Source organism: Falco peregrinus, chromosome 10 (genome assembly GCF_023634155.1).
Source record: "Falco peregrinus isolate bFalPer1 chromosome 10, bFalPer1.pri, whole genome shotgun sequence".
NCBI classification, from domain to species: Eukaryota; Metazoa; Chordata; class Aves; order Falconiformes; family Falconidae; genus Falco; species Falco peregrinus.
In genome coordinates this window covers 13,358,887-13,375,541 of record NC_073730.1, presented here as the reverse complement: position 1 = coordinate 13,375,541, position 16,655 = coordinate 13,358,887, and the positions used below count along the sequence as shown (strand labels likewise).

Below are 16,655 nucleotides of genomic sequence, written 5' to 3'. Positions count from 1 at the left end.
TCCTCAGCTGACCCCCTCCTTTGACACAATCTGAACAGTACAAAGACTTGGCAAAATTCAGAGATATACCTCTTCTAGAAATGATGTATGTCTCTGTTGTCTACTACTGTGAAAACTTGACTGACCTGTCAGTGTGTTGTGGTTGTGAAAGCTTGTTTACCCTTAGATAATCAGCATGAGAAAAGCTGGCTTTAGCTTATATGGTGACATAGGGTTTTTTCTATATAATACTTGCTTATTTTAAAAAGTACTAGACTCTATTCTATTAAAATAGAAGTGCATAGCTGATAATTTTATCTTCAGTAACAGGTACTGACTACAGTACACGCTGAATAGTAATGCCAGGGTTACGATTATAGGTAGTTTTATTACTTTCTAACTTTCTTCATGTTTACTTTTTGTAATCTTGTAATAGTTCAACAAATGAAATTTGAATTTACTTCAACTTTTTCCTGCACTGTAAGGAATTTCAAATAATGATTTTGTAGCTAATTGTTCTAAAGAGTGATTAGAGCAGAAGCCTAGACTTGGACTAGACGACTAGTCTTTAGAGAGCTGATATTCAGAGGGAAGAATCCCACCTCAAATAAACAATATCTTCCATTTGCCAACAGTCCACTCAGTTCTACCTCATGAACATGAAAAGACATTTAGTTTAAAAAGTTGAATGCCTTATCCATTATGAATCATGGTCACGACAAACCTAAACAGGTCATTCAACTGCTTACAGAGGAGGTATTTAGAAAAATTTGAAGGCAATTAAAGATTTACTTCATATTTCTGTCTTGGAAAAGACTTTCCAAAGCCATTTGGTGAAATCCTATTCCCACTGATTTCACTGAATCAGTATTTGATGCATTAATGGACATGGTATTTTGGGACTGCTTTCAGTTCTTTTGGGTAAGAATTAATTGAGGTGTTTATCATTTAATGTTTCAAAATTTAAGTAAAATTGTCATAATTGACTATAAGATAACCTAGGTAGGCCCACAGAGTTTTTCAGATTTTCTTTACTTCCAACTCATTTTGTCAGAAACTTCCTTATTTTTAAAAATACTATCAAAATTAATTAGCAAGGAAATTCACAATTAAGGTAAAAAAATTTCAAAATTACCAATTTTCACTTTTATGAACAAAAATACTTTTACTTAATGTGTAATGTAAGTAATATCAGTAGAATTTAACTGAAGTAAGTACGATATAGTTACCATGGAATATTATATATAAGACAGAGAAAGTTGTTACTCCCGAACAGTTCATAATTACCATAAGGACTGCATTACTGAATAAAAGAAGCTCCTGATTTCTCAGTGGTACTTCAATACCATGAGAAAATATGGGATCTTGGTCCATGGACAAACAAATTCAAATTAATATCTTAATCAGAGAAATAAAATTCCTCATTTGAAATATTTAATTTCAAATTGATTTTTATATTTTTGTAGCTTAGTGAACATTAAACTTAAAATGTGAAGGTGGACTTTGTTGAAAAACATCTACTGAAACAGTAGCCTAGATCAAAGAAAAATAAGGATAATTTTATTTCACTCTTTTAAAAATACTAAAAAACTAAACAATCCATAATAAAATTTAGGAATATTTTTTCTGAGGTATTATTTCTGAAAATAAAGACATTTTCAATTTCAAAGGCAATATGAATCTACACAAGACATAGGTGTTGGTGCAGTAATGAACCGTTTATCTTCCAAGGAGGTTTACAGTATTTTATAAACTTCATTGTAAGTTTTGTGAACTGCATTATGTAACATAATTTAAAAAATGATAGCTACAGGCTAAGGTTTGGCTAGTGAAAGATGAGTCAGTTTATGCATGGTGGATAGAAAGGAGAAATACTGTTTAATAAATTCAAACACTACTGCTATACTTTTCCATTTTTTAAAAGATATGATTCACATTACAGCTTAATGCGTGGATTAGAAATAGTTTCAAAGTGCTCTGTGCTCTAATGTTAATTACATGGAAATGAATGAAAGGTCCTAAACATCTTGTTCTGTTTTGTATGTTTAAGCAAATTAGATTTTTCAAAAAGCAGGATTTTTCAGCTGTAATTCTCTGGATGCAGCAGTGAGAAGCCTACATTTTACTGTACGCTCGCTTTGTGTTTTTTGACTCATCAAGTAATAATTTTAAGAGGAAGAAACATGAAACTATAGGAACCTGCCAGTGATGGCAGCAGTGTATAAGCATCATGGAGTTGTGCTAATCTTTCAGAATACAAATAGTGTCTGCGGTGGTATCACTGAGAAACACACTATGTTGCCAAAACCTATTGTGAAAATACAGTAAATGACTAGGACATATTAAATACACCACCAGGTTGAATCTTTTCTTTAAAATGTGTATCTCCAGTAAAAAGAAGTGCTCTTGTTAAAACGTAATTTTTTGGACTCTATAAATGAATGAATTACTGAATGAAATTCTAAAGCCTATGGTAGCCAGGAGTTTACTTTCAGTGCATCCTATCAATCTCCTTCAGCATTAAATCTGTTATTTATGCATGACCTCTATGAATATGGGATCTTTCAGTTCTTATTAACTGATGCTATGATTTATTTAATAGAAGACAATACTCATTTAGCTTTTGACACAGGAATCAGTGTTCTGATCAGGGTAAAATAGTACAGGAATTTACCTGTAAGCCAATAGGGCCTGGAGGGCCAGGGAAGCCTCGAGGACCTTCATCACCTTTTTGCCCAAACATCCCTTGCTGACCTCTTGGGCCTGGCTCCCCATCACCTCCCTGTTCAGAAACAGCAAAAAACAAAAGTATCACAGGTCTGATAATAACAGCAAAAGCTCCATGGAAATGACTGGAAGAGGACTCCAAACATGTGTAATGTCTTTACAAATGCATGTACACTACCTTGACTGAATGAAATCTGTTATACAGACAGAATAACAGCATATGCCCTGGTTTAATGGTGGTCAAGTAATACTCACAAAATAATACTCACAAAATAATACAAATAATACCCACAATTTTTTTCACTGAATACCATTTCTCTTTCACATCTGCATAAGCATTCTAGCTGTCGAATACCTACATATTAGTAAATATGAGCAGCATACAGTTCTACCAATCTTCATGGCAGAAGAATTCAAAGCCTTCTAAATAAAAATCAAAATCAATCCCCCTGTATCAGGTAGGTTTTGAAAAGAGATACCCTCTTTTAAATGCATCTGGTACTGAGCTGATTTTACTACTGACTGTCATACATACCATCAAACAAGTTCACTGAAAGGATGGGCCCCATTCACTATTTACGCTATCCCATTTTGAATAATTCCTTCAAATTATTGCCTGGCTGCAAATCTGCAATAAAATAACACCTATGCAGGCTTGTTTGCAATAAACAACTGCATGTAAGGGGACAATGACAGAACTGTTAATAGTGATTTGAAATACATTCCCGAGTAAGGGCATGCAGTTCAAAGAGCTTCTAGGTTTCAGATGAGTTATGGCAAGATTGGGGTTTGCTCTGAATAAGCTACTTACAGCTATACCAGGGGCACCAACAGGACCCTGGAGACCTGGTGGACCCGGAGGACCCTGCAACAAACAAACATCCAAAAGGAAAAGTCAGTGATTATGGCATCTGGAATAAGATTGAAAGCAAATATAGAGACAACCCCATTTGCATGATCAAGGTCTGTTAAGAATTTCTACATTTCTCCATAGAGAATGTAGCATTATCACAAGTCTTTTCCATTCAGTACAAACAATCTGTATTTGTTTAGCTCCGAAAAACTCAAGATTTGCATATGTAAAATAGATTTAGTACCAGCATTTATTGAAAGCACATTTGTAATGTTTCAGGATATTTAAAATAGAAAACCACGCAAACTTGAATTAAAATGTAAAATATTTTTTTCACAATTTTTTCACAATTAAAAATACCAGACCTTTCAATGAGATTTGTGCAGAAAACCTCAACATTTAAAGCATCATCTAACAATCTATCTTTAAATGGAATGCTTATTATTTGCATATGAATTATTCAATACTTTTATGAAATTGGAAATGGTTTTTTTGCAACAGCACAAAGCTTATTTTGACCTCCAGCAGACATGAAAAAGTCTAAGCATCAGGAGTCACATTCTCTTTGATATTAAGTCTCTTTTCAACAGAATGGTAAAAAAATAAGTTTCTGAGAGGAACTCTGTAATTTCTTCGGTCATCTTACAGAATAATAACCTTCTATTATATAAAAAATAAGTTATATTGCACATAATTTAGAAGTCAGTTATGCAGATGTGACGTGATGAAGATATCTAACCAAGTATGGGAATGCAAGATACTAGTTTATGATGAGGCTAAAGTTATGTGGTAGTTTGAGTCTGTTTTTTGCACCAGCTGGAGAGACTAGAATGATAAAGAGTGAAGCTAAGAAAGCATAAAATCATGTACCTGGCAATGCCTGAATTCTAGTATGCTATTCCAGATGGCAAGGAAGTTGTTTACAGTTTCTAGGCTGGGAATTCTAATGTAGTGCAGAATAATGCTTGGATTTAAAGACCTTGCTAGGGCTAAAATTAGATTATTCTGTCCTTTATAGGGAGATTAAGAAAAAAGACTTCTTAAGTCTCATAGCCTATTTTTTGGGTTCTATGTACATTTTAAGAGTATCTTACTTTCTAGGGAGTTTGAAGTGTCAATCTATGTATTTCTTTTCTTCTGTAATTTTCTTTTCATCATATACCTGATGGCAATAGGTGAAGCAAAGCTTTTTAGCCTCTATGGTGACATACGTAAATGAAAGGACTCCTAGAAATGCTCCTATTGACTGGGGGAGGTTACCATGAGAAAGGGAATTAGCACGCATTAATTAAAACAAAAAATTACATTGGAACAGATTGCTTCTACACTCTGCAGGATGCTTCTACCTGCTCCTTCATTTTATAGGCCCAGAATGAGATCTACACATTTTTTATCTCACTTAAATTCTTATTTTGATATAAAGTACTGTTGGAAGGTACTTTGCAATTGATTAATGAGAAATTATTTGGACATATGGCTAGACTTTTTTCCATTACTCTGGAGGGCAAATCGAGAGAGACTGATCTGAATCATCAGGAGAGAATCTTCAGTTAATAAAGGCAGCTGTGGTAGCCATGGAGGTTTTGAAGACCAAGAAAGGATGTGCATCAACAATAAAATTGTACTGTCCCCAGCTAGGCTATGGCAACATAGTATTTTTTGTTAGGCATAGTATAGTTAAACCCTGAAACATAAAACCTTGTTAGTTTCAACAGGAAATTGAAGATGTTTCCAGCTCTTCTTAAACAGGAAAGAGGGACCAATTCTTTGTTCAGGGTCCTTGCTGTGACTAGGCTCTAAATGCCCATCAAGGCTTTTGTGGGTGTCTAGGTATTGTGAGTATCTGTTCTTTATGTCCTGTGATTTCAAGAACAAGGCACTTACTTCCTTTTCAGAATCTTTCAGAGGTGACCAACAAGGTCTGTCATCCCTGCCCCAATATACATCTGTCAGCATGTTCAAAGGAAAGCAGATTTGAAATAAATACATTCTGAAATTGTCAGGGTTGAATGACTGCAATTGAGGGCAAATAGGATTCAATACATGTGACTTTAAATAGGATAACATTCAGCTAAGCAGGCCTGAACACTGAATCTTGTATTTCATGGAAAACATATTATATTCCCAAATGCCTTAAACCGTGAGACTGAGAGTACAGGATACATTTTCAAACGATTATGCTGCAGACACTATTTGTAAAGCAGGTCCGCTGGAACATGCCCAAATACATTAGTACTCACTATGGGGACTATGGTCACAGTCTAATGCTCAGCATAACTAGCTATGCCAGGATGATCTGAAATAGAAAGGTGCAGCATGTGTTTTTTCTGAATTTCTCTGATGCAGAAGCATCTCTAATGAAGAGGCATGTCAAAGGGGAAACAGAAGGATATGCGTATGATCTGCACGCAAAGCCTGAAGTGGAACTGGAGCATGACCTGCTTCATATGCTTTCTCTGCCCTTTCCTTTAAACACCAGATTTTTCTGTGTACACAGGGCCTGTACTGTTATGAACTTCTTTAGGTGGACAAAGAGGAGCTGCATATATTTCTGTCTGTCCCACAACTGGTTTACAACTACAACAGCAAATATATTAAGATTGACTTTCAGTTAACTGGGAACAAATCCATAGTTTTAAGACTGACTTAAAAATGTTTATATTTGTTAAATTAATTTTGCCAAGTTAACTAAAACATTCTCTCAGATTATGCAGGAATAATTTTAGTCTGAAGCAGAATTTCCCTAGAATTCGTTTATATGTGTGTTTCTTGGAAAACTGGGGTTTATAATAGAAGTGTTGTCTCACCCATATGCATAATATTACATTCCTTGTGTTAACAGGGCATTACAAATAGTTCATTATAGAACTTATGATTTGATCTAATAAGATTGTCAAAAATATGTCTGGAAATTGCAGAAGTCTTTCTTGCAGAAATAACTGAAAAGGACAAGCTAACCTTTAAAAACCAAAAAAAAAAAAAAAAAAAAGCTTGTCATTTTATTGCACATTTTGTCACTACATTTTTTCTATGAAATTATCATAAAATTGTGATTTGCTTGGATTTGCATGTATTCTCCTAGAAAACCTAATTTGATTATGTATTAGCCATAAATTTTGTGTAATTTTTAGAAGCAATCTACTTTTATGATGCTTTATAAGTTCTTAATCACAATAAGCAGTGTTTTCAAGATAGTAAATATGTTTAGTTATGAATACTACTATGTTGAGTTCTCAGCTTTGTTAACTGTGACACTGATGAAATATAATAATTAAAAAAATCTTTCTGTAATTACTTCTTTATTGTTTCTTAAGGAAAATTATTCAAAAAAAAAGCCAGTTTATCTTGAAATTTAACAGCAATTAAAACAAACCTTTTCTGAATTTTTGGGGAAGAAAGCAAAATCAAACAGAAAACCAGCTAGTTGTAGTCTTTCTAGCTTCAAATTTTATGGTGGAAAAAGCTTATTTTTATAGTTCTGGGCTCAATCAAAAGAGGAAGTGCTTGAACTTTAGAAATACTTTTGAAGACAAAAACATTTCAAATCAAATCAGTAGAAGCCTGATTAGTCTTAAATTCACGAATAGGCCTAGTGATATTTGAAAACTTGTACAAGCCATTTCATCTGAGATCTTCACTATTTTAAAATGCTGCAATCAGTTAAACATGCTTTTCAGAATTAGACAGTCTTTAAAAAATTTAAAACTATATTAGTAGATTTCTCTTCTGAGTCTTCATATTGTTCACAATTGTGGCTAAGAAGCTAAAGCTGTGTATATTGACACAATCCAGTCAGTGAAGTTAAACACAGTAAGAGAATGTATGTATATCCTTAGTCTCTCCCAGCTCAAACACAGAAAGGATGAATTAAAATGGTATAAAAAGGGTGCTTAGGAATGTAGTTTGCCTATCTATTTTTTAACTATTCTGTAAGCTCAAGGAATATGAGAAATACTAAATATATGCATGGCTCTGTAAGTACAAACCTCTAGCGTTGCATTAAAAATGAACATTATTTTGAAGAAACATTTCTGAAGTGTGTCTTTGTTTCTGTTCATTGATGTAGCAAGGCTACATGCATACTTCATGCATGAATACTTTTTATTTATGAAGAACATAATGGACAAAGTATTTTGCTACTCACGTTTTCTCCCTTGTCACCTTTACTACCTTTCTGACCCGGTTCACCAATTTCACCCTGTAATTGAAAGTTGAAAGTTAAACTTCTTGTTTAAAATACTCTCCTTCACACTTAGCTGAAGTCAATATCACAGTATCTTTAAATGTTCCTTTTGATATGATTATTCTGTGTTTTCTGCTGCTGCTGCTTCAAGTGTGAAGGCCTAAAGGGGACAATTCTGCATCAATCAATGGTATGTCATATTCATCCAGATATTGATTGCTATACTGCAAAGGGCAACAAGACCTGGTTTTGAAGTATAGTGCAACTGAGCTCTAAATAAAGGAAACTGTGTTCCACACATCACCTTCAACATGAACTTACAAGGAAAGCACCCTGATTTACAGTCTTGTCTAACTGTATGTGACTGAATAACTAGTTCTCACTGTAATGTACAATATTTCAAAACTTCAAAATTATGCAAATCACCAGGAAACCATGTCAGAAAAAAATGTTTTCTTTATACAATAATAAAAACCCAATTAAATTAAACCACAGAAAATACTCTCTGTGGGATGAATAACACTCATGAATATAAAAAGAGACCTCAAAGTCTTTACCTTTATGCTATGCTAACTAACAGAACAGTACTGGATCAAGAAAACATGCAAGATGAGCCTGAAAGGTGCCATGTCCTAAATTCAGTCAACAGAGTACCTCTGCTGCAAATGTATTATTCTGACACCCTCAACCTATTCACAGTGGTTCCAAATCACTGTACATTACTGAAAACATTTTATCTTACTCATTCAGCAAACCAAGTTTCTAAAATAGACAAAAAATCAAATTTGACATCATCTGCCTTGATCTATGCTGTCACACTTTCATCCTTGTTTCCTTGCCAGGATAAATATTGGTCTACTAGCTCTTGAACACAAATCCCAATGTCCCATCACATCTGTCCCTTAGATATCTGATTATAGAAGGGGTTTTTTTGCAGTGGGTGGAGGGAGTTTGGGGGAGGCAGGGGTAAGAGCTGCTTTGTCACTGTATTTATTGTGAGGAGAGCTACAACCAGAGAACTGTACTGACACATATTCTCACAGATGTACTAATAGCAATTATAATGATTCACCTTGTCACCATCTTCTCCGGGAGAACCACTAGGACCAGCAGGACCAGGAAGTCCTACAGGACCCTGTACTCCATCACGTCCAGCTGGACCTTGAGGACCTTTTTCACCCTGGTTTTGAAGAAAAGGAAGTTATCCACATTATCACAGGAGACTAATGATTATTTCAGTACAGGCAGTCACATTACCAATACAAAATTAAAAAAAAAATACCAACAGAAAGGAAATTATAAAGTGAAAAGAATGTATCAGAAAATTATACGAAGCAATAACAGAAGCTGATGACACTTGTACTCTAACGCAGTGGCTGGGTACAAAAGTTTTAATGAAAGACTGATTTGACAAACTTTTTTATTATATTCACTCCCTGCTGTGATAATAATGGGTTTAATCCTTCCTGGGTGTTAGAGGGTATGAAAAAAAAGTTTTTACTCTTTACTTAATTCTAAATACAAAAGAGTAGTCAGGTATTCTGAGGATATGTTTAATAGGCAAATACTAGAATGGAAAAAAGTAACATTCTGGGATGAAAAGTCTGTGCTGTGATAGTTTTATGTGACCCTGTGATTACTTACGGGAGCACCCTTCTCCCCTGCAGGGCCTGGAGGACCCTGAGGTCCAGGACGACCTGGTAGTCCAATTGGACCAGCAGTGCCTGCTGCTCCACGTTCCCCTGGTGAACCCTGAAAAGAAACAAAGGTGTATAAGAGATTTCTGATATAGCCCTAATAACTGTTGGTGGTTCTCATGACCCAGGTCAACAAAGAAGAATCCTGTTATTCAGTGAGATTCCATCTGGTGGAAGAGTACACATTCAACAGAAAAGAAAAAGGCTGAAAGAACAAGTTCATACTCAATAATTCATATTTAACACTAATTATTTTTTTTTCATAAATACCCCCTCCTGTATTTGTTCATCATAATAGAAGTGTGCTTCACCCTGTTTTCTAGAATAGTTTTACTCTGTGTTTCTAAAATAAATTAACATACTACTTTGATGAATGAATATTCACCATATTAAAACGCAGAACTAACCCACACCATAATCAAAATTTTTTGTCAAGTTTTGTGATGCACATTGCTGAGATGATCAGTATGTTTCTGCATTTCAAATCACCTGTGTAAAAATCCACTGAAGTATAATGACTAATCTGACGTGTCATACAGAGGAGGCTTGGATGCACAGGTATCTTTAAAGAAGAACAGAAAAAGTTAAAAATCTAATATTGCAGATAAAAGGGGAAAAGACAGGTGCTCTATGTGGGAAAAATACTGGAATTGTGTATTCTGGGATATACTTCTACAGAGAATAATAGCAGCGAGGAATAATTTTTACTCTAACACCAATAACAGCCACTTTTAAATGAGTCATATCATTGTTATTACTATATTCTTTTAATTGTCTAAATAAGTTTTTTTCTATCTGAAACTACCCAAACATCCATAAGTGAAAATTTAGTTTCTACCTGCCATGTCATCTCTTTCTTTTGAAGCAGTGTAGGGCTTATAGCAATTCCACAAAAAGCCAACTTTTCTTTTAAATATGTCAGTCTGCCACAGAGCCAAGCTCTGTAACCTTTTATATTCTGAGCTGTGTCTTTATGGTTTCTGCTGGATTGAGCTAACTAGACAAAATGGACATAATGACTAGGTATGTAAAAATCTGCAGTGCTCTAAAAACAGAGGTACCTAGATTAATTTTTTCCACTCTTTTATTGCACTTTTAAAAAATACATATGGCATATACAGTAGAGCTGAAGGTGAAAAAGGAAAGGAAACAAGGTGTTCTGATACTAAAAATCCTTCCTAGGAAGTTATAAGGGAACAGAAGACAGTATAGATTAGAACTTGTACTCAAATAAATGGAATTTCAGAATAAAAATGTTAAATTTTGGTCTATTCATATTTGCCTATCGTTAAGTCAAAAAGCCACAATGTGGAGTACTGATTTTAAATCCTTTCTGCATGCTGGATTAATTTCCAAACAGTGATCTACAACCAAAGTTCTCTCTAACTCATAAGCAAAGAAATGGGCACCTGTTTGGAGGCACATCACAGCAAGAAAATGACAGGAAGCAAAAGACCTTTACACTCGAATTCCTGATATATCCTTGACCACACACACAGATTCTGAGCAAGTATTCTTGTGAATTGGATTCATGATAGCACAGGGGAAAATTTCCTGTTTCTTGATTCAGGTTAACTGGCACCTAAACTGCTTCTTCCTGTTCCTTGCAAGAGTCAGCATTTGTAGGGAAAAAGAAACATGATGCTCTCCTGGGTACAGGCAGAGCATGGAGAATGATGGAACTTCTTGTGCTTTTTTGCACCATCACTGGCTGAGAACTCTTGACAGGAAATCCAGCTTTGCCAGTCCTGATACTTCCTGAGGATTCCAGATGCTGCACATCCTTCCTGTGTCCTGGAGACAAGGCAGCATGGGAACAAAGACAACAGAGTATTCTGATCCATTATATTCTACATATGAGCCAGTTTTGTGCTTACAAGTCTAATGGAAAAACTATTTCACTAATACCAGCACAGTTAGCCTTGAAATGTATGGACTCACTGGAAACTAAAAAGAAAAGAGAGCTCTCCTGTCCCTCTAAATTTATATATTTTTCACACTTTTGCAGCATCTTTTGTTTTCTGTCTGTTAAATAATATACACATTTTTTTTATGAAGAGAGCACTGTTAAAGATTTGTTTGTTGTACAGTAATATTTCCCCAGTTTTACAGCTTGACACCTACAAGACAGTTCCTAACACTTTAAAGTTATTGATAATTTCACTTTTCCAACTGATATACTGGAAGTGGGTGACATCATAGAATGGATAAGTAATAGATGTTGCAGCCTGAGGTTCTGAATAGCCAGGTTTTTTCCTATGTTTAAGCAAGATGAAATTTGCTGGCTTTGGAACCACTGGAGTTTTAAGATGCTTGCACATATGAGGGCCCAATTTTTTTATTTTATTCATAACACACTTTACCTGGACTGACCCCATTAGCATAACTGGTACTAAATCCATAATAAGGTGCTTTTCCCTCCAGATGGCTATGACAGAGGAGAATACTGAATGGTTGTTCCAAATATTTTTACACATTATCTCATTAAGATCTAACTCTGCATGAGTGTTCAAAAAAAGTGTGCAGGAATCATAGATGATTTTATCCTTCCAGGTGTTGGTTTTTGGTGTTTGGGGGGGGGTGGGGGTGGGGTTGTGGTTTTTTTTTTTTTTTAAGTCTAGGTGAATGCCTAGAATACTGTTATTTTAGTTCCTAAGACTTCAGTGAAATCAACAAGAAAAAATCAGTACCTTGCAGCCATACTACCATGGTCTCTGATCTTGTCAGCTCTCATAAGCTTAACAATTTTAGGTCATCTCATCAGTAGGATGCAAGAACACAGAGGAAAAAAAAAATAATCCAACTAACTCATAGATCTTTCCTGTATCAGACAGCAGACACTAACAGTGGCTATAATTTCTAGTAGCTCTTTTTACTCAGCCAAATTTTCATATTTATCTTTGCATTATTTTTATGTTTTACATAAATTTCATATGAGTTATTAACAGCAAGTATACCTTCTGTTTTCAAGGATCCTCTCACTTCTTTGTAAGAATGGCCTCTGATCAAAGCACAACACATTAAATTATAGCCACAACTCAGAAAAGCATTTTAGGCAGCTTCTTAAGTCTGTTCTCTCTTTTTATGTTTATCACCTTTTTTTTTGTCACTATCTCACTGTGAAACAATCCCCTTTTGTTACTAAACTCCTTGTTAACCTGTGGTCTTGCAGTGGCACTCACATCCTGAAATCTTTTTATTAATTTGTGGGGGGGGTTTAAAAACTTTTCTACAGAATGGAAGTGTCATGCTTTGTCTTGTATTTCTCTTATACAGACTATACACTCATTAGTAACCTTGTTTTTATTTCACTTCCTGTAAAGAGATATGTAATTATACTCATTGTATACATTACATAGTAGTAGCAATAGTTTTTACTGATGGTTAACAAAATGTTCAACAAGTGAAGATCCCCATGGCTGAAAAATGTTATCAGACAGAGGAACATTGCTCTAGATAGTGCAGTACTGAAAACTGTGTAGCTTACAGCTGGTTTACTCTGAGTCCAATTTGGGCATCCTATTCCTAAATGAGCTAATGAAAAATGACTGCTTGACATTCCAAAGAGCTTTCTCTCATCAGCATTCAGCATTCCACACAGTAGTATGAGAAAGGAAGAAAACAAACAAAAGACAAAGATAACAGATAAAAGAGAACTGTTAAAAAAAACACAAACAAAAACCCCACAACAAAAACCACCAGAAAAAAAATCCTTCTTCTGGAGTGCATTCATGCATCTCTTTTGTCCAAATCCCTCTAAGCACAGTAATTGGCATACACAGTATTTGGAGCAGTCATTTGTTTGGTATGCTTGCAGATGTATGTGCTAGCCAAATAAAGCTTACGATTCACTATATATGCTAGTTAGAAGCAATTGGTACTGGCAGGCAATTGAAGGAAAATCATCCAGTGGCATGAATTTGCTTCCTATTATAAATGGCAAGTGAAGACTCCATTATAATTACACTTCTGTGTGTACCCTCTGTTGGCTAAAAATAGATGGGAAAATATTTTAAGAATATTTGATGCTCATGGTCTGCTATGAGCTACCGTGAAAAAAAAAAAAGCACTGAAAAACACTTTGAAGATAGCAAGTTAGTAATTAAAGATTAAATGGGAAAAAAATTCCAATTCTGGAATACTCTCAGGGCAGTGTGGTTGCGTTTGGGCCTCAAGTGGCCTGCTTGCACTACAGTGAATTCAAAGTATATTTGAAAAAAAAAAAAACAAAAAACCACACACCCTAAATAACTTTACCCTTCAAACTGTCTTTCCACTCTGCTCACAATTCCTGCTGCACTACATCTATTTTTCAAAGACTGGAAAAACAATATGCAAAAAATTTTGAGCTTCCTAAGTGATTCTTTCTATGACTGTTTACCTTAGCAGGGAGTGGTGGCCCCAACAGGAATGGATTTATAAAGTGAAGAAGCAGTTGGTACTGTGCTCTTGACACCCATAATTTGTGTATTTCTGGAATAAACTTCATGATAATTCTTGTCTGGCACTGACTGAACTCCCATTAGCTGCTAGGTATTAGAAGCGGTCCTGGAATGTTTCTTCCAATTCAGTTTCTCAGGAAAGGAATACTGTTCATGAGCTCCAAGAGAGCTCCATGATTTCAGCCAATGGATGGTAAATGGGGGTGATTTAGACATTCACCTCAGAAAGACTCTGATGTTTTGAACCTACGCACTGACATATACATATCCTATAACAAATAGAAAAACATGGATCATCTAAATTTAAATTCAAACACATGTATTTCAGAACATGGACAACCATCACTAAACAAGATAAGGTTGTGAGGCAAAAGCACCTATGTGATGCATATTTATGAGAAGCTATGATAGTAGTGGCACAGCTACTGCGTGGGCACCCTGTCTGGGAAAGTGGTGTGTATTAAATGTCAGGTATGCTTGTGCTGTCTGGTTTGTACATGTTCAGAACAGTTCTGGTTCAAAGCACCTGAGTAGCTATCTACTTGTTAGTCCAGCCTTAGGGGCTCCTTTAACAAAAAATTAAGACACGACCTTTAGATTGAAAAGACTATTCTGATCTATCTATGCTTTCTTGATTTTGATTCATCTTTTCTTGTAACAGTTCAATTTCTTCACATGGGGTGGGATGTTATCCCTTTTGACTCCCCCTACTAGCTTCCATTCCACTCCACTCCATTCCGTTCCCAGCCACCTTGTTTTGATGTCTTTTTTGAATGTATACATACTGCATGGTGTTAAGAAGAACTGTAAATCACAAATGCAAGTTCTTGATTTAAAGAATAGAAACTTAAAGGCATTAAGAATTAAAAAAATAATTTTAAGAATGCAAGTACCATGTACTAAGAAATCAAGAACTAAAGCTTAAAAAGTGTGCTACAGCAGATCTTTTCCAGTAACGTAGAATTAATCCAAAAGCAAGAATCTTCATACTAATTTTCAGGTTTTTCATCCTTGTTTAATGCATTCTAATCACAGTATGAATTGCAGGGACATGAGAGAATTTTATTTTTGAAATAAAAAAAAAAAAGCATTTCAGCTCCTCCATTACTTTTTTTGTGTAACAGGAATAGCTGTGCTGATTTTTTTTCTTACTTAGTTGCACTGAGTGAAAGAAGTAAGTTGACAAGATGACTGTCAAAACCTACACAACTCACATTTGGGAACAACTGTACCATGTTTTGAATACTAGTGCATCCTTGTAGAACTTGCTTGCATAACAAACAGCAATAGAGAATAGGTAACTTTAAGCATATCCTACTTCAAATACTTTTCAGTGGATAACTACCAGAAACCGCAGTGAAAGAGGCAGCAGACATATAAATAGTAGAAGTCCAAACATGAAACAAAATTCTAAATATAAACGAATGTTAAGCACAGGACCATCTAGAAAAAGCCTAGTCACACTACTCAAGGAATAATAATTTACTGCTTTTGAGGAATAAGTACTTATCACTGCTTTTCTATAATGATCATAAAGAAAAAAACAACTACAACACCACAAAAAATTGGTAAATACATTTTTATGCCTGTGTTGGGCTTAAAATATTGAGAAGGAATATTACTGCATGACATGATTTTACATAGCTGTTACTAGCTGAGCAAGCAGTTTTACTGATCCTGTCTACAGACACAGTCCATACAAGAAGTACAGTAAAGATAAAGTTTTTAAGGCAATGGTTGGTTTTGGTCATCTTATATTCTAAAATCCTTAAGTAATTGTATAACGCATCATTTCATATTCATAAAATGGTATCAGGAATAAGCATTCTTATATTCTTGCATTATCTATTTTCCCATGGAATTCAATGGGCAATTTCAAGATGCATGTTACTATTTTCCAAAACAAGGTATGTTTTTACAATGCTCATCATACTTTCTCAAAGTTCTTAAGCTGGCTCTACAATTTTTCCCTTTTCCTACAGAACCTAAACTTTCATTGAAAGATATTTTTTTCAATGTAGATACTGTAGTAAAAATAATGGTGTGGTGTGACTGCTGCTATATCATTCCCTGTACCAATTTCAAAGCACTTTAAAACGGGATTAAGATGTCTTCCCTTAAGTAAATTGAAGTCTCCAAACTGTGAGTGAAAAACTTCAATAGATTATGAGACAACTGTCTTCAAACCTTTTTTTTAAGATAGCAAATAAATAAAAAAATATAAAATTGTGGTGGAAAGAAACAGACCATGTCACATTTCATGACTATACTGAAATTACTGAAGTAGAATATTTATCTATGATTTATTTTTTTCTTTATATAGGAAAAATTATGCTATCCCAATCTAAACAAAACGAACATTTCACAATGAGTTAAAATGTACCAAAACTCACACATAGGCTGGTATATGTTTCAAAACATTAGATGAAATAATAAGGGTACAAAAGTAATAATGCCACATATTTAAATGCTAGCTTAGGCTACGCAGAACAATAGCAGTATTTTTAACATTATGTGTGTCATCTGTATGAGTGAACTGCAGTTGTACAAAGGGAACACAGCTGTATTGGGTTTGCATGGCAAGGTTTTGGTTAACAAAATTACTCTGAAAGCAAGTTTTGTTAGTGAGGGAGCTGCAGGAGCGTCTTCTGTGAGAAGCTGCTAGAAGCTTCCCCTATGTCCAGCCAAGTCAATGCCAGTCGGCTCCAAGATGGTCCTGCTGCTGGCCAAAGCTGAGCACATCAGCAATGGTGATAGCGCCTCTGGGGTAACAT

General features: G+C 35.0%; 1 protein-coding gene across 4 annotated transcripts in view; it reads right to left on the bottom strand.

Moving 5' to 3' along the window:
- The window catches only part of COL11A1 (collagen type XI alpha 1 chain), a 160,224-nt gene that overhangs the window by 34,121 nt on the left and 109,448 nt on the right, over nucleotides 1-16,655 (bottom strand). For all 4 annotated transcript variants that reach the window (XM_013298969.3, XM_055815615.1, XM_055815614.1 and 1 more), the window contains 5 exons: nucleotides 9,387-9,494; nucleotides 8,815-8,922; nucleotides 7,704-7,757; nucleotides 3,518-3,571; nucleotides 2,654-2,761 (listed from right to left, as the gene is read on the bottom strand). In XM_013298969.3, the coding sequence (XP_013154423.2) occupies nucleotides 2,654-2,761; nucleotides 3,518-3,571; nucleotides 7,704-7,757; nucleotides 8,815-8,922; nucleotides 9,387-9,494 (432 nt within the window). The remainder of the gene's footprint in view (nucleotides 1-2,653; nucleotides 2,762-3,517; nucleotides 3,572-7,703; nucleotides 7,758-8,814; nucleotides 8,923-9,386; nucleotides 9,495-16,655) is intronic.